Source organism: Diospyros lotus, chromosome 6 (assembly GCF_014633365.1).
Source record: "Diospyros lotus cultivar Yz01 chromosome 6, ASM1463336v1, whole genome shotgun sequence".
In the NCBI taxonomy this organism is placed as follows: Eukaryota; Viridiplantae; Streptophyta; class Magnoliopsida; order Ericales; family Ebenaceae; genus Diospyros; species Diospyros lotus.
The window spans coordinates 4,953,914-4,972,070 of NC_068343.1; the positions used below are offsets into that span (position 1 = coordinate 4,953,914).

The 18,157-nt window shown below is 36.2% G+C and overlaps 2 protein-coding genes across 4 annotated transcripts; both read left to right on the forward strand.

Annotated features, from left to right (window-relative positions):
* The first annotated feature begins 4,091 nt into the window (after window positions 1-4,091).
* Window positions 4,092-5,388, forward strand: LOC127803982 (allene oxide cyclase, chloroplastic-like). Its single transcript, XM_052340664.1, has 3 exons — window positions 4,092-4,484; window positions 4,579-4,700; window positions 4,791-5,388. Exons 1-3 carry the CDS (start codon window positions 4,265-4,267, stop codon window positions 5,190-5,192), a joined length of 744 nt encoding a protein of 247 aa, XP_052196624.1. The 5' UTR covers window positions 4,092-4,264; the 3' UTR covers window positions 5,193-5,388.
* Window positions 5,389-6,189: 801 nt separating this feature from the next.
* LOC127803981 (uncharacterized) lies at window positions 6,190-13,164 on the forward strand. 3 transcript variants are annotated; one of them, XM_052340661.1, is made up of 8 exons: window positions 6,209-7,364; window positions 7,790-8,089; window positions 9,366-9,491; window positions 10,282-10,362; window positions 11,024-11,079; window positions 11,343-11,407; window positions 11,508-11,634; window positions 12,753-13,164. In XM_052340661.1, exons 1-5 carry the CDS (start codon window positions 6,443-6,445, stop codon window positions 11,050-11,052), a joined length of 1,458 nt encoding a protein of 485 aa, XP_052196621.1. In that variant the 5' UTR covers window positions 6,209-6,442; the 3' UTR covers window positions 11,053-11,079; window positions 11,343-11,407; window positions 11,508-11,634; window positions 12,753-13,164. The 3 variants fall into 3 exon arrangements, with proteins under 3 accessions (XP_052196623.1, XP_052196622.1, XP_052196621.1); XM_052340662.1 differs by having other exon boundaries at window positions 6,206-7,364; window positions 11,024-11,407; XM_052340663.1 differs by lacking the exons at window positions 9,366-9,491; window positions 10,282-10,362; window positions 11,024-11,079; ... (1 more) ...; window positions 11,508-11,634; window positions 12,753-13,164 and adding an exon at window positions 8,442-9,291 and having other exon boundaries at window positions 6,190-7,364.
* The last annotated feature ends 4,993 nt before the right edge of the window (window positions 13,165-18,157 follow it).

Here is an 18,157-nt window from a genome sequence, read left to right on the forward strand (position 1 = left end):
TGATGTTAGCAATCGCTCATTAATTAAGGCACTGTTGCAGAGCAACGAGGGGATGCATCGACGATCGATGAGGTAAAGGCGATGATGAGGTAAGGCAAGGCGGAGTTTACTGGAGGTAGCCATGATAGAGGAGAGATAAGGCGACTAAGGGCAGGGATGATGAATCTGCAAATGAGGTGAAAGCATTTTTGTTATTTGATGCCTTCGATTATTCTCTTGATAATCCAATTATTTGTATAAGTAGCATTTTTCATGTATAATAGATGAAACCATGGCTTCTCAACTCAACACATAGTTATTTATAAATTAGATAAGAGTATTTTTGTCATTTAATGTCTTCAATCATCCTCTTAATAATTTTATTATTTATACAAATAAGATTTTTGATGTATAATAGATGAAATCATGGCTTCTCAACTAAGAGAGTTAATTAACTTAAGAAGTACGGCTACCCGGCCGAGGAACAGGCCCAAGACAACAGAATCTTTGAGTCCTAAAATTGTATATGAAGGGCGTCAAGCTCAAAAAATTGCCCTAGGATACTGACATGATGATGCCTTGCTAATTCGTTCCAGCTGGGAAAGTTGAAATTGTTTAACACAAACGAAACCTTTTATATATATATCCCACATGTTTTGTACGTATATGCAGCCCTGTTCTTGTACTGCTTCTCCTATATATAACTTGGAGCCCCAGCCTCTCTTCGCTTTGTCCATGATGAGTGAAAGATAGATGTAACTAATTGGAACCTCTTGTTTCCAATCCTCATTGGGTTGACTTTTTATTATCCCCAACCCCAACCCAATTCGATTAATTATCCGTATAGTGTGTCACTATAATTAGGCATTAAAAAGGTTCAACACGTGACTCAAAATTCACAACCCGAAACCCCCCAAGGGATGTGTATAATCCACATCAACCCTTAAATTTTCATTCGTTAGTTAGTGCATTTAAAGCCCTATAATTCACTTCACGCTGTTTTTCTTTTTTTTTCTAAGCTCATTATGCCAGGTTTCGTTACTGCATGCACTCAGCATATATTTGAATTTTGAACTAAATCTTGTTTGTTATTTTAGAGTTGTCCAAATCTTCCAATTAAACATTATAGTATTATCTGGAAGCATGATATATACTTGGAACTGGTTGCTGGGTGGAACCCACTAAAACAGTGAGAAACAGAGAGCCCCAGTTACGGGAGACAAAGGAGAAAAAACAATTAATCCAATCCCAAACAAAGACGAGGAAGTCAGGTTTGGTCTAGGTGCATGTCTCTCTACCAGGTTTCACTGTATATATGTTCATGAACCATGGAATTAATAATAATGATAAGAGGAAGATGAAGAAGAAGACACAGCCGTAGGGTACAAGGGAGACATGTCAGCACGTGATAATCTCATGTCGGAAACGGCCGGTCGCTGCCTGCAACAAACTAGGCACTAGTCAGTAATATTAAGCATCTCCATAACCTAGCTAGTTTCCTGCAACTGTGTTCTTCCTCGACCTCAATCGGGCAAAACCCATATCCTATCCTGTCCGTAATATGGTTGAATTAAATTAATTATACTGAAGCTAACTCTTTCATGAACCTGCAGAAGAAGCAATGATATATATAGGCTGGCTGCCTTCGTTGAGACTCATCAAATCTTTGTTTCGATTTCATTCCTGTAAAATTATGAGCGCCGAATTCCCCAATTCAATGAATGGGATTGAACTGACATCGGTCTCTGTATTAAGACTCCATATATATATAATCATAGCATCAGACTCTTATCAAGGGGATCCGAACATGCATGTAGATGCAGGCTCTTTCATCGAACTCAGCGTCGCAATCGCATGCATCTGATTTGCCGGGCTTTAATTTCTCTTTGTTTCTATAAGTAGATCCATCCGTCTGCTCAGTAATCCATATATATCATGCATGTATTAGCATCAAAGGCAACAGGTGAATTAAAATGGGTATTATTCAAATTTTTAAAGAATTTAAGGGTTTGGAGATCTTGAGGGAGATGTTGGACTGTGTTTTTAATATGATTTGTGTTAGTAATTAACTAACATGCAAAAGTTTATCATATTATATACATTCAGTTCGTAATATTAATGCAGAGCATTGCAGCCACCACGATATTGGATTTGGAGGTCAGCCTTGTCCCTCTCTTTAGCTAGATGGGGTTACTTTCATAAGGGTACGTGACCCTGAAAACTGAAAACCTCCCCCAAATAAGTGGTCTTCCTTCGTGTTTCAGTTTTAGATTTTGAGTTTTGTATTTTGGTTGTTTGTTTTGAAATTTTTAAAAATATATTTTTTCTTGTTATTTTGAAAAATTATTTCTTAAAAAAAATTAAAAAATACGTTTATTTTGAAATTTTAAAAATGGTTTCTTTTTCGTTATTATGATATTTTATTTAATAAATTTAATTTAAAATAAATTATAAATATTTATTAGTAAATTATAAATTTAATTCAAATATTTTAAATTATAAAATAAAATTTAAATAAAATAAAATAAAAATAATTAATAATCTTAAAAATATCATTAAAAAAAGTTAATACAAACAAAACATATCACATATTCAATTTAATATTTAAATAAAATAAAACAAAAAAAATAAATAATAGAAAATAAAAAAAAAACCAAATAAGAGAAAACCCATCTTCATTCTTCTTCCATCTAGGGTTATGAGCAACCCATCTTCCACTGTCACCTCTTCCTTTCATCGTCGGCCGCCTCTGTTTCTCCTCCTCATCATCGTCGATCGCCCTATCTCCTTCCTGACCCATTATCGCGACAGTCGACTTTCTCATTATCATTGATCGCCCCATCTCTTTCCTCAACCAGTCGACCATGGCAGTCAGTGACTGGCGATGAGGAGTCGACGATAGTGGTGGCAGGCGAGGAGGAATCAATGACAGTGGTGGCGGGGAAGGAAAAGTCAACGACAATGGTGGAGGATGAAGGAGAAGAGAGGAGAAAGAGAGAGAACGTTGTTTTGAGAGTATGAGAATGGGTTTGGAGGTTGGGAGAGGGAGGGGGATTTCCGTGTTTTGGGATTGTTTTCTGTTTTCAGTGAGTTTTCACTGAAAACACCCAAAACAACAAAATATTGTTTTAGGTTTTCTTTGTAAAAATTTTAGTTATTTTTAAAAACGTGTTTTTAAAAATAATAAAGAGAATACGTTTTCAGTGTTTCGAAAAAATGAAAAAAGAAAACGGCCCAAAAAGGCCAAAGGGAATAGGCCCTAAAAGATTCATTTGCAATTTAAAAAATTACATAATAATTATAAAAGAGAAGTTTGACACAATACTTAATTCATTTGGTACATCACTTGCATACACGGGATGAAGAAAGAAATCTTTATATGTCCATGTAATAATTAAGTTCCTTCCATGGCTAAATATAATTAGTTTAAAGCTCAGTATTTTATCATCTTGTTCTAATTTAATAATGCATTCCCCATTTTATTCTTTGTATGTTTTACAAGTGATTGAATAATTTTTAATTATTTTCATTTCTTTATTGGACATTGACAATGAATTATTTTATATTGCTAGCAAACGGTAAAGAAAGATTAGATTATTTTACAAATAGTTTACAAGCAAATAATAAATAAATAAATCACGTGAATGCAGGTAGCCACCCTAAAGATGGCAGAAAATCTCTTTGCAATATTCTGGAAAATGACCCAAACTTGCACGTTTATTAAATTACTTAAATTATATATGTACCAAAAAGAAATCCAAAAGTAGAACGGCAACGGCGTGACCTATTATTAAAATGTAACCCAAAATTTCCTAGGCATCTAAATTAACCTCAACTTTAACATTGAATCAGCCATGCCCGAAACGTGGGCGAATTGTTTTGCATCACCCACCGCCCATATCATGTGGACTTGAGACTTCAACATTAGTATTGGCATAGAACTTCAAACCGGCTCGCTCTCCGGCCGGGCGTGTCCAGACTGGTCGGTTCAAAATGGACACGCTGGTGGCCGCAGCCGGTTGCCACAGTACCAAACCCACGTGCCCAATTGGAAACTGTTTTCATTTTCATATTCACGAATCATGAACCCTCTTTGACCCTTCTCGTAGTGGTGGACTTTCCATCGTCACCCACCCTTATAATCTCTCTCTCTCTCTCTAATATATATATATATATATATATATACACACACACACCCCCCAGTCTCCTCTCGTTGTCCATCATCACATCCTTTATCAGTTCGATAACCGAACCCTAGACTTTCTACCGCGAACAAGCTTCACCAATGGCTGCCTCATCCACTTCCGCTGCTCTCAGGGCTATCTCTTCTTCCGTCAAGCTGCCGGCGGCGGCCGCAGCCACCTCTTCGCCGGCCCAGACAGTCCGATCACTCAAGCTTTCAAAGTCAAGCCCCTCGTTCTCCCCAAACCTCAGTCTCAGGCTCGGCTCTACCAGATCATTCACCTGCAAGAGCCAGAGCAACCCAGCAGAGGCTTCAAGACCCGGTGAGTAATTCTGATTTAGTTCTCTGAAGCCCCCAAATCTCGCTTGTGAAGTGATCTGTTCGTGTAATGGCTTCCGATCTCCTTTTTGTTGCAGCCAAAGTTCAGGAACTCTATGTCTACGAGATCAACGAGCGAGACCGCGGCAGCCCCGCTTACCTTCGATTGAGCCAGAAATCCGTCAATTCTCTCGGCGACCTCGTCCCTTTCAGCAACAAGGTAAGTCTATGTGATTAATTTCTTTCCGACTTCTCCAATCTTCGCCGGAAAAAGCAGAGCCCAAACCCTGATCTGGGGCTTATCTCGCAGATCTACACGGGAGACCTGCAGAAGCGAGTGGGGATCACCGCCGGGCTGTGCGTTCTGATCCAGAACGTGCCGGAGAAGAAAGGTGACCGGTACGAGGCCACGTACAGCTTCTACTTCGGCGACTACGGGCAGATAGCGGTGCAAGGGGCGTATCTGACCTACGAGGACACTTATCTGGCCGTGACCGGCGGATCGGGCATCTTCGAGGGGGTGTACGGTCAGGTGAAGCTGCAGCAGATCGTGTTCCCCTTCAAGCTCTTCTACACATTCTACCTCAAGGGGATACCGGACCTGCCGGCGGAGCTGCTGGGCTCGCCGGTTCCTCCGTCCATCGCCGTGGAGCCGTCGCCGGCGGCCAAGGCCTGTGAGCCCGGGGCCACCATTTCTAACTTCACCGACTGAGTATGGGAATGATCATGATGTTGATGCCTAGCAATAAAACTCACTTTTTTTTTGGTGCCAATGCCATGGCCTGTGGTTGGGCTTAGCTTTTCCACCTTCAGGTTTATAGGTTGCAGCAGGGACCAATATTGTCAGTTTCTTGTGAGATTGTTATTGTAATAAAGGCAATTTAATAGATATAATTTGATTGGAATTAGATTTATAATGTTAGGCCAACTCCTCAAGAGTCAATCATCCGGTGAGATCGAGCACTTAAGGTAAATTTAAATTCTGTTGGTTTTGGGTCCCTCTAGAAAATAATGCCCAAATTCATAATGCAAGCATAAAGAAGGAATCAAGCATTATTGAGTGAGTAAGTGAGTTATGATGGTACCCCAGATTAAAAGTTAACTCCCAGCGTCAATCCTCTACTCAATTGTAATATATTTTATGATATTTACGGATTTATGGGTTATATGGTTATGTCTTATGTAGATATTTAAATAATAAATTTAAGTTGACATTAGTCATGATGGGATTGTTAGCGGCGGGGAAAGGAGAGAGGGATCCCCAATGGGTGAAAGGTTTTGTTGAGTTTTTTCATCTCCAACAATGACAAATCTCTTTTTTAATTTATTGTGTAGCAATGACTGCTAATTTTTTCTTAATGATCAAAATTAATTTAATAATGGTGTCGACCACCAATATATTTGAGGAATTGAATTTGAGTTCCTACATCTACACTTTCATGAATTTCTTTAATGAAAGAGAAAGAAAGGATAACAGGCTCTTAATTTCTTTTGGGTGTTCAATTTGTAAGCACATAACAAAATAAATTAAACAAAATGTTCAGTTTCATTTGCAAATTGAATCTAATGAGCTTCAAAATTTGCAAAATATAAATATTGGCTATTAAATAAATAAAGAAATAATATATAAATATTAAAAAAATGAACGAGTAGCTGGATAGCCATAGGATGTTGGAGAGGAGGGAGAAAGACGAGGGTTTAATATATAAGGGCAAAAGATTGAGTTAATTTATACAATAAATTAACTATTGGGAGTTATTTGTTATTTTCAGTATATTAAGGGTGTTTTTCATTTTTTATGAAACTTCAAGGGGGGTTTGGTGTAATTTACTCAAAAAGACAAGAGTCTTTTAGGACAGGTGGCAACCAACCGCCGGGGTGCCACATGGTATCCGAACCGAAAGTCCCGATACTCGACACACCGGAATGCCCTTCCGCTCTCGTTGTGGTTAGAGGTTGGTAATGCTAGCTGCCCTGCCGATTGCCATGGTGATTGTCCAGGCTTCGAAGCTGGATCTCCCACAAGCCTCCACCTCTCTCTCCTCTCCCCAGATCTCCTCTCTCCTCTTCGACCCCCACTCTCTCTCTCTCGCCCTCCTCCACTCCGATTCCTCCATCTCTCTCTACCCTTCTCTCTCCCCTCTCTCCATCTCCTGTCTCCCCGCCCCCCAAACCCTAGTTCCCCCTCCCTCATCCTCCGCCACCTTCCTCCTCCTCCACAACCCCAACCCCAACCCCCGCGTCCTCTTCGTCGTCGCCTCTCCTCTCCGCGGTGGCGCCGCCGTCCTCCTCCGCTTCTGGATCCTGGTGTCCCAGTCCTTCGCCAGGGCCAGACTGATCTGCAATCAGAGCGAGCTTAAGTTCGAAGAGAGCAAGTCCGGGGTCGTTTTCAGTGTTAATCACGGCATTTCTGTGAAGCTCGTCGGGTCGATTAATGTTTTGGTCATGTACTCGGTTTCGAATTGTAAGATATGGGTCTTCGCTGCGAGGATGGTGGGCGGTGCGGAGGATGGGGTGACCGTGAAATTGATGAAGTGCGCTGTGATCGATTGTTGCGCGCCGGTCTTCTCGATTAGTGCTTCGCTGGGGTTCTTGATGTTGGGGGAGGAGAATGGGGTGAGGGTATTCCCTTTGCGGCCGCTCCTCAAAGGCCGCGCTAAGAGGCCGCCGCGCGGAAATGGACTAAACAATGAGGAAGATCGAAGGTTGAATTTGCCAAATGGGATCATTCAGACAATCAGCGAAACTGTTGTTTCTGACTCGGTAATTCACTTGGACTATGGACATGGTGATTCTGGCCGAAAAATAACTGGTGGTGAAGGGACTGTGGAGATTTCTTCTAATGGTTACTTGGACGGCAAGTTCGATAAGCGTTCTGATTCTGGTAAGCACAAGTTCTGTGTGCACGTCTTTATCTGTATGGTTTTTTGTTTGAATATGTCATTCATGTTTTGGAGAAGACAATACACTTGTAATTTTTTTCCATGGGTCTATGTTTCTAACTTGTAGTTAAATTGTTCATTATTCGTCCTCGATATAAATTGTGTGGATTTACACTTGCATTATCGTTTAAATATTTCCTTCTGAAGAGAGGGCTACTTTCACGATTCAGCTAAACATGGTATGGTTATTTGGTTTTTAACATCTGGAACATTCTTACAATTTGTTATATTTGCATAATGTAAATACATTATTTGTTTAGCTAGAAATTGCTTCCAGTGCCGGTTAGTCATTTGTAACTGTTGAGATATCTGAAACTGATCATTTTGCCATTGCTCACAAAACCTGACAATGCATTGTTACTTGCAGTAAAGCTGAGATCTGTAAAGCTAAAGCATGACTCTAAGGAGTGGGGCACATGTTTTGTGGCATTTAAGAATGAGAAGGTTCAAAACTACAAATCTAGTAAACTACAATTGCAGTCAGTGAAGGCAATTTCTATCCGGGTTCTATCCCCAAATAAATTTATGATCTTGGACTCAGCTGGAGATTTACACCTGTTGTGCTTGTCCAATCCCATCCTTGCATCAGAATTTCCGTGCCACATGGAGAAGTTAACCAACACCATGAAAATTCAGAATCTGGCTGTTCTTTCTGATGTTTCACTACGTATGCTCCTTTTATTTTCTTTATCTGAAATTTCTAGATTCTTTGTTTTTCTTACTGCTTTATGTTGAATGTTAAACTTCCATGAAAAATCAAGTGAAGTGTTTAGAACAGCAGAGCACCAACAATATTGAGTGGGTTTGCCCAATGCTCATCACTGATCTTAATGTTTAATTACATAAATTTATGACATTGGTTGATTCTTCCTTGTACATGGTCCATATTAAATTATTTTTTCCAAAATATTATAAATTATACCAAAAATTTGTAAAATACTAGTAGCTAGAAATTACTTCCCAAGCTACTACTGACTGGCCACTTCAGCTTCCATATCGGTTTTTTTCAATGTGGGCAGATTTGCAATACAAGAGTGCTGATGAAGACAGTGATTCTGTATAAAAAGCCCACATTAGATCAGCAGTCCATTCATGTGGTCTTTGATATCTTCCCTGCTAGTCCACTGCGCTATTATCATTCCCATCACTCATCTCCATCTTTGCATTATATCCTCCAACATTGCTTGATCCTATGCCTCCTTCAGCAATCAAGCCCCCCAAATTGGTGCGATTGTTGGACAATTGAAGCAACTGGGTGGTGGAAAATTGAGGATCTAAACTCAAATTGGGAATCAATACCCATATGAGGTTGCGAACTCAAATCAGTGAATCTAGCTGGTGTCCAATCTCCCTTGTTCAAGGCCTGGGTCTCAGCAGGTCCACTCTCGCATCTTAGATTGAAGCTGTTATCTGGTGGTTTGCTAGAAACCACTTTCAGAATTGATGTCTGAGTTTTGGTGGCAGAAAGTATTGGACTTGAGTTGGGTCCACATCATTGAAAGCTGAAGCAGACAATGATTAGTCCACTGACTGCAACAGAAAATTGTTATTCCCTTCACCAAGGTTCCTGAGATGTGATGGTTCTGTTATCCTCCTCACTGGAAAATTGTTATCCCCTCTCCCACTTCAACGACAAGAAATTATCTTGTGAGAAATTATGGATTGGGTCAGTCGTTCTCCACTAGAGCTGCTGATTGAATTATAAGAACCACTGATTCTGTATTGGACAATTTGCCTGCATAGCAAGAAATCCCAACATGCCAGCCAAAGGTGGCCACAACCATAGTTTGGGAAATAGTTTCTGGCCACTTGTATTTACAGATTTTTTTTTGTGTGTATAAATTGTAGTATTTTTGAAAAAAAAAAAAAAGTTTTATTAGACTATGGCATTACTGGTCTATATCTCTATCCACATCTGAACAGAACTAATCATCATCTTGCAGGAACACAAACTGTTTGGATTTCAGATGGACACCATACAGTGCACTCTCTGGCAATACCTGACACTGATACTTGCGGTAGTGAAATAGATAGGAAAGAAACCGAGGGAAAGCTAATACAAACTTCAGGTTTTTTCTATTGTAGTTATTATTGGTTTAAGCTTGTAATCTTTGTTTTTGTGGCCTCTTTGAAACCCAGCAACTTCCTGGTTTGGACCTTGAGAGTTTGATTTAGGACAGGAGTTATGCTTGAATAGAATCCTATTACTAAAAATTTTGTCGTTGAGCAAACAATCTTCTGCATTAATATTGTGTTTATTCTGATTGAATAGCTAGCTGAATATTGCTGATAGTGTCAACCATAAAAGATTCTGTCACTGTTCTATGATATTCTTAAGGGAAGTTTTCGTAAAAATTCCTTTGGTGAAAATTACTTAGATTTTTTATATAACCTGCAAGTTGTTTTGTCTAGTTCTCTCTCTGTGTATATACATACGTACACACCTGTCTTCTGCCTCTGGCTGTGACTTCAATTATTTGGTTTTCTCTTTGCTTGAAGCTTGTGAGTGCTACAGATGCACACTGATACAAGAGTTTCTTTCAGAATTTGTCTTATCAAAATTGTCTTTTATCTTGCATGCTCTTAATATGTTTCTTCATTTCTTTTCTTTTAATGTTATCCCTAGTTTACTTCTATGAAAGCTCATTTTGATTTTATCCTGAACTATTCGTTCTAAATCAGTCCTCCACTAATTAAAACTTGTAACTGGACACATATTTTTCCAGTTCATGACACTTTGTTTTGCATGAAAACCTTTCATCTTTTATGAGCTGGCATTGCTTATCCTATGATCATTGTTACCAACTTTTATTTCACTTAATAGTATAGGGTTTTAATAATTTTTCTTTGTTTGGGCAGTTACTCAAGCAATATTTTCCAGTGAAAAGATTGAAGATATTATTGCTTTGGCGACAAATGCAATCTTGATTCTTGGACAAGGTATGCCATTTGTTGTTTGAAGAAATTCTTTCTCTGTCCATATGATGGATACTGTTGTTATAGATTCTATTTTGCACTACATCAGTGTGCAAAGGGTGAAAGTATTGATGTTTGTCATATTAGTAGAGAATTAAGTCTTTATCAGATAATTTTATTTGATCACCCACTTAATTACTAAATAAAGATATATCAACTAAAATTGGGTACAAGAAAATTGAAGGTGATATGCAAGATTAGCACTTATTTTTTAAGATGAAAGTCCTTTTGGGAGAATAATGGGATTTGGCCTAGCAAAGCTACCTTTAATGTAACATTGAATATAAAAAATCCAATTATTAAATGTTTGTGAAGTCTTGGCTCTACATCTACATTTAATTGCACTAGTTGAGAAATTACTATAACTTTTTAATTTTTATACCTTTGCCTTCTATAGCTGTATTATCACATGAAGAACGGTCAAAGAGCTCACAATAATTCTTGCTATTCACTGTATCCAACAACTGATTTATTTATTTTTAATAATTGACAATACTAGAGGGATAATAATCATAAGAGCTTTATGAGAATGTAATTCATTACATAATACCATTATCTGTCTCATTAGAAGTTTTTTGCTATATTCTTAGTTACTTTGTTTCTTTGACATTGTTTTACTTTGCAGGGGGATTGTTTGCGTATGCAATTTCTTGATGGTGCTTGGTGGTTATCCCTGTTACGGTGATTAGAGTTCTAAACTTGTGAATGTTTGTTATTCTATCAAGTTATCTTATGTTTCTGTCTGACAAGATTCAAATTTCGACTGGTGTTGCTGCTAAAAATTATATTTTATCAGAAGCAACTAAGAAATGGTTTTGCAACTTAAATTCCTGTAGTTTTAGCCTGGCAGTCTTCTTAGACATCGAATGCTAACTTTGTGTTAATTTATTCCTGGCAATACTTACAACCCTGCCTCCCCTCCCCCTCCCCTTCCTTCCTTGTAGGATGTTACTGGATAAATTGGTTTGCTTGATGCAAGTTGAAGGAATTTATGGGTCTTGTCAAGGATGTAAGTTTTGCCTGCCTTTTCTGTTCACAGAGTTGGCATTTTATTTTTCTGACTGCCTACTTTACTGTCTTGACATGAAATCTAACTCATTTATCTACAGTTCACTTGCTGTGCTGGTTCCTGTCTGGTTCTGATGGTTCTTTTTGTCATTATGCCACACAAATTATGAGCTGCAAATCCAATGTATCTTCTGGTGCACGTGACTTCAACAACAGTTATTCTTGGAGGTATATCCTGAACTGCATATTAATATCTTTCCATCTGCTGCCAACTTTTCAGATTCTTTTGGGTAAAGTACTTTTAGGGAAAAAACAGACTGCGAAATTCACAGGTAATGAACAAGCTCTCATGCTAATGGATATGAAAAGAAAATTGAGTGCATCACTATATATTTATGCAATTCAACATATTTGCTATGTTGGTTATAATCCAAACTTACACACATAATATTAATTATTGTTGCATATATATATATATATATATATATATATATATTGAAACATATCTGTGCATAACACAACAAACATCTTGAAGGGGTCATTGTTGTCGCAGATAATTTTACTCCTGTAATCAATTTAATAAAAGAGAATTATATCTTTTCTGCTTCAACATTACTTACTGAAAAAAAGACTTGAAAACAAGCATCCAAATGATCTTGTCATTCTTCTATTTCATCTTCAGCTTGTTGACAAGTGCATTTTGTTCATTCATTTTCTAAAGAAACTGAGCTTAAAAATGACCTAGCTTTATTTATCATGCCCATGAACATATACATGCATATATGTAATTATGTACTATATAGATATAAAACAAAAGATGTATGCATTTTGTTGAAAGCCATACACCATCTATGCATTTGGCTTTTAGTTGTGCTTTAACTCTCTCTCTCTCTCTCTCTCTCTCTCTCTATATATATATATATATATATATATATATATATTATACCAGCTTTCCTATTTCTGTTTTTTCATTTTTGCAAATTGGTTATGTTTAAAACAACCAAACTGAACTCGATATCACTTAGGAAAAGGCTGGCAAAATTTAAGGATATATAGAGGAAGCTCATTGAATATTCAAAATCTAGTCAACATAATATTCTTGACTTTACCTTTTTTGGTGACAAATGAAATGAGCCATTCAATAACTAGTTGAGCTCGGCTTCTATTCATTCATGTAATAAATGAGCCTAAAGGAGGAAGAAAAATGCAGCTCGGTTCATTTGTAGCTTTATCTTGATGTAAAAATGGATGTTTTAAAATTTTATTTTAAATGGCATTATAAGCTGGATAAATTTGTTCATTTCCATGGGATATCAGGATGCATTCTTGAATTAAACTTTCTACAGGGGAAAAATGAGATTGCGGGACAAGTGGATGCCTATTAGTGGAAAGGAAAAACTTTCTACCTCTGCTTTGGCCCTCTTTGAAAAAGCAAAGGAAAAACTTGGGGCAAACATATACTCCTTTTGGCTGTTGGCAGTGATTTATCTATTTTGTGCCCCCATTTGTGGTGATAGTGTAAAGTCAGGTAAGGGGAGGATTAATTCAGTTCCACCCAAAGGGTCACAAAGGTATGGAGCAGTTTTTGTCTTGGCGTTCTAGGATATTGTTTGATTTGGATGAACGCATGCTCATAGTGCACTGCACTTTGTAACAATTAGCTTAAGTTGTTCGTATGACACTACTGGTTTGTCATCTGGGCAGTGCGGATTACATTTTTATCAACCATTTAATCTCTTCATTATTATTATTGATAAATTACATACAGAACCTTTTGAGTCTGGAACTAAGATTGGGGAAATTCTATTTATAACTATCAATTTTGCTCTCCGCAACTTACTTTTAATATTTCTGAAAAACCTTATAAAATTTCATATTTACCCTTAATAAATATTGTACGCTCAACCACCCACCATTTACTCTTTCAAGCGCGTGCACGCAATTTTTCACCCACCATCGTTATAGCCACTTTACTCACTATATCTAAACACCTTTGCTCACTCACATTGCGCAGTCATTATTATTCAACATCTAACAAGCATTACAGAACAACTATTACTCAACATAGAAGATTGCTAAGCATAGTTCTGCTCGTGATAGGTAAGTTAAGCATGGAAGATTATTATAGACAAATGTTTATGAAGTTTTACAAAGAAAATAATAACTATTTATGTTCTGGCGAAAAAGAAGATAATAAAATTCATGAGGTATTTGAAAATTTATTGTATTTCTAAATTTATTTATCACTAACAGACAAAAACCAAGAGTTGGGAAACTATGAAGAATTCTCGAATCCTCAAATTCGGGGGAATCAGTGTGCCTCGAATCCTTCGATTCGGGGATTCCTTGAGTATTCGAACTGAGGGATTCGGGAACTCGAGGATGCCCCGAAGGATTCGGTTCGAGGGAGTCAAGTAATCTCGAATCTAATGATTCGGGATATTTCATTACTTTAAATTATTTATGTTTTTTATTTACATAATTTTTATTTTTTTGTTCATTTCATCAGTCAGCTGTCGAACCGTTTACTAATAATGAGGTATCATACATTATTAAACTTTCATTTAATTATTATTTGAACAATGTTTTTAAATTATTTATGTTTTCTATTTACATATTTTTTTTTTCATTTGAACAGTCATTTGATGCTATTGAACCATTTACTACCAATGAGGTATCATACATTTTTATTAAACTTTTATTTCATTATTATTTGAACAATATTTGAATTCTATTTTTTTATCAGCTGTTTAACAGTAAAGAAGAACTTATTTGATGGGTTAGATAAGTTGGAAAAGAAAATGGAATTGTTAACATGATAAAGGGTTCTGAATGTGGGGTCCCAGAAGGCCATTCAGAGTTCGCTTTGATTGCGAAAGGGGTGGAAAATATAGACCATAAAAAAAAATAAAAGAAGAATCAGGGGAAGAATTAAAACGTAAGTGTACGGGTTCAAAGAAATGTGATTGTCCATTTCAATTAATTGGCCTCAAAGTTTTAGACGAAAAATGGAAGTTGAAGATTACATATGGATTTCACAATCATGCACCATCAACTCAACTTGAGGGTCATTCATATGCATGGCGGCTTACAGAAGAACAGAAAAAAATATTGAATACAATGTCTAATAATCTTATGAAGCCTAAAAATATTTCGATGGTTATAAAGGTACAAGACGATAGAAATGTCACTACTATCAAAACTATATATAATGCACGTCAAAGATATAGACTTATAGAGAAAGGTGATCGATCACAAATGCAACAGTTGATAAAAAAATTAGGATAATGTAATTATGTGAAGTGGCATAGATGTGAGAGATCAACAGATTGTATTACAGATTTATTTTAGGCTCATCCAATGGCTATAGAGTTATTAAAGGTATTCCCCCATGTTTTAATAATGAATTGTACATACAAAACTAATAGGTACAGATATCCACTGCTTCAGATTGTTGGTGTAACATCCACTGAATTGACTTTTCCTGTTGTATTTGCATTCATGGATCATGAATGCGAGGATAACTATACATGGGCAATGGAAAGATTACAGAGTTTGATGGGATCTAATATATTTCCGAGAGTAGTTGTTACGGACAGAGAATTAGCATTAATAAATACAATACATAAAGTTTTTCCAAATGCTACCACCTTATTGTGCAGGTGGCATATATCAAAAAATATACTCACTAATTGTAAAAAGTTCTTTGATAGAAAAGAGACATGGGAGAAGTTTATATTAGGTTGACAGTTTGTTATGTTTGCCTCAACTGAGAATGAATATGAACGTCGGTTTCATGACTTAACAGATGAGTATCATGTATATGACAATACACTTGATCATGTGAGAAATGCATGGTTGAATAATTATAAGAAAAAATTTGTTGCAGCGTGGATAAATAAGATAATGCATTTTGGGAATGTTACTACTAACAAGTACTATTTATAAAACTCAGATCTCATATATCTTTACTTATTATTTATATTATAATATACTCAAAAATTACGATATCTAATATATGAATATGCTTTTGTTGAAGGGCTGAGAGTGCGCATGCGAAGTTGAAAAGACATCTTGGATCATCTCAAGGTGATTTTGAGTCATCATGGACAATCATCAACTCTCTTATTGAGTTACAGCATACTGAGATCAAAGGATCGTTTGAGAAGAGCTTAACATTGGTGCAACATAATTTCAAACCAAAAATTTTCAGAGAATTACGAGGTATTATCTCTAGAAATGCAATGAATATGGTGTTAAAAGAAACACAGATAACTCAGAAAATTGGGGTGGATAAGATTTCATGTGGATGTGTGATAAGAAGTACACATGGTTTGCCTTGTGCACATGAAATTGCAGAGTTCATCATTCAAGGACGACCAATTCCCTTATCTGTTGTGCATTCTCATTGGAGAAAGTTATATTTGATGCAGACTACTTGTGATGATAATATCTCATCTCTACTGATGATTGAGCCAGAGATAGAAACCATATATAAGAAGTTTCAGTTAGAATCAAAGACAGGTAAATTAGTATTGAAACAAAAGTTGACAGAATTAGTTGATCCTGTTACAACTTCATTAATGCCGCCAAGTGTTAAAGTTAAAACAAAAGGTAAGGCATCCTCAAAGAAAAAACATCATTTTGATAGTTCTACCAGACGTGATCTATCGTACTTTGAAATAGTACACTCTTCTCATTATAAAAAAAACCCCAGTAATACAGAGTTCAACTAAGATAGGGAATGAATGTAAACTTTCAAAATCTCGCGTGAATGTGAAATATAGATTGTGAGGTTATGATGATATAGATTGTGAGGTTATGATGATTCTTTCCCACCAAACGTACAATATTTCATACACAATATTGTGAATGTAAATTCTGATGGACATTGTGGGTTTCGTGCCATTGTGGCATTACTTGGTATGAGTGACCAAAATTGAAGAGATATTCGTATTAACCTGATTGAAGAGTTACATGTTTTTCATGCTGAGTATTCACAATTATACAAATCTAATATACGTGTAGATGAGTTAATGCATGCACTCTCTTGCTTTGAGTCTGTTGCACCTCCCCAGCACTGGATGACATTACCTGACATGGGACATTTGATCGTTTCAAAGTATAATGTGGTCTTGATCCATTTGTCTAGACTTCAATGTCTTACCTATCTTCTGCTGAGATCAGTACCTCCTCCATCACTACAACACAGAATTATTAATATTCGTTTTGTGAATGATTGTCATTTTGTTCAGGTATTTTTATTTGTTATGTTGTGTATTTGGATAATTATATAGTTATTATATTGTTATTAATAATATATGTTATTATTATTTTTCAGGTGTTTCTTAAACCAAACTCGCCAATAACTCCAGTTGCACTCAAGTGGCATACATATTGAGCTGATAGTGCACGAGAATGAGAAACACCATATATAGTTAGAATTGAAGCATTTTTGTCTATGATTGACAAAAATGTGGCAACTAAAGATATTATTGATTTAAGTGATAGATGACAAAAATATGAATGTAATGTTATTGATTCAAGTTTTTTTTATAAAATTATAGTTGTATTAGTTATAGTTGTTATTGTGTATAGAATATGTGATGTTTTTTATAAAATGTGATTTGTATACAAGCACTATTGATATGTTTTCAGTTGCTTTAATTTACGTTTTTTAAGTATTATTTAAAGTTATAGCAAAATTTATATTTATTTTATTTTAATTTTTCTTCAATTACTTTAATTTTAGTTTTTTAGTACATAAAATTAAATTAAAACTAATGGGAGATTGGCGACGTCCGTACCCTGGGATTCGGGGACGCCCAGAATCTTCAAACTCAGGGGTTCGGGGATATCTCCAATCACCGAAGGCAGAGATTTGGGAGGATTTCCTAAACTCAGAGTTCGGGGGCATCTCCAATCATCGAAACCAGAGATTCGAGAGTATTTATATATCCCGAACTCAGGTGTTCAGGAACATCCCCAATCACATAATCTAGAGATTCGAGGAGATTTATATTTCCCGAACTTGGGGGTTCGGAGACATCCCAATCACCGAACCCAGAGATTTGAGAAAATTTATATATCCCAAACTCAAGGATTCGGGAATATCTCAAATCACCGAATCCAGATATTCGAGAGGATTTATAAATCCCGAACTCAGGTATTCGGAGGCATCCCTAATCAAAGAATTTGACTCTGTCCCATAAATATCTTTTATTTTTGAATAATAAAAAATAAAAATATACTATTTTCTTTAACAAAATAGTGTAACGTTAGTTGTTTTAAATTACATCAAAATTTATATTAAATTTATATTTCTTTAATTTTAATATTTTAATTTTAGTTTTTTAAGTTTTTTTAAAGTTATATCAAAATTAATATTTGTTTAGTTATAATTTTTTTTTCAATTGCTTTAATTTGGTTTATTTAATTTTTTTGAAATTACATCAAAATTTATATTTATTTTGTTTTAATTTCTCTTCAATTGCTTTAATTTTAACATAAAATTAAATTAAAACTCTTTCGAACCTCAATATTCGGGGAGACTCAAGATATCTGAATCCTGATATTCGAGAACGCCCAGCATTCTCGAACTTAGAGGTTTGGGATTATCCTCAATCACCGAATCTAAAGATTCAGAAGAATTTGGAAATCCCGAACTCAACGGTTCGGGAAATTTCTCAATCATCGAACTCATAAATTTGGAAGTATTTGAAAATCTCGAACTTAAGGATTCGGGGCCATC

Excerpts from the sequence above, each read along its gene's own strand:
- LOC127803981 (XM_052340662.1), top strand. The coding sequence starts at position 6,443 with ATGCTAGCTGCCCTGCCGATTGCCATGGTGATTGTCCAGGCTTCGAAG. Across the intron at positions 8,090-9,365 it reads TCTTTCTGATGTTTCACTAC|GAACACAAACTGTTTGGATT; the intron begins GTATGCTCCTTT and ends ATCATCTTGCAG. Across the intron at positions 10,363-11,023 it reads AATCTTGATTCTTGGACAAG|GGGGATTGTTTGCGTATGCA; the intron begins GTATGCCATTTG and ends TTTACTTTGCAG.
- LOC127803982 (XM_052340664.1), top strand. The coding sequence starts at position 4,265 with ATGGCTGCCTCATCCACTTCCGCTGCTCTCAGGGCTATCTCTTCTTCC. Across the intron at positions 4,485-4,578 it reads AGCAGAGGCTTCAAGACCCG|CCAAAGTTCAGGAACTCTAT; the intron begins GTGAGTAATTCT and ends TTTTTGTTGCAG. Across the intron at positions 4,701-4,790 it reads TCGTCCCTTTCAGCAACAAG|ATCTACACGGGAGACCTGCA; the intron begins GTAAGTCTATGT and ends CTTATCTCGCAG.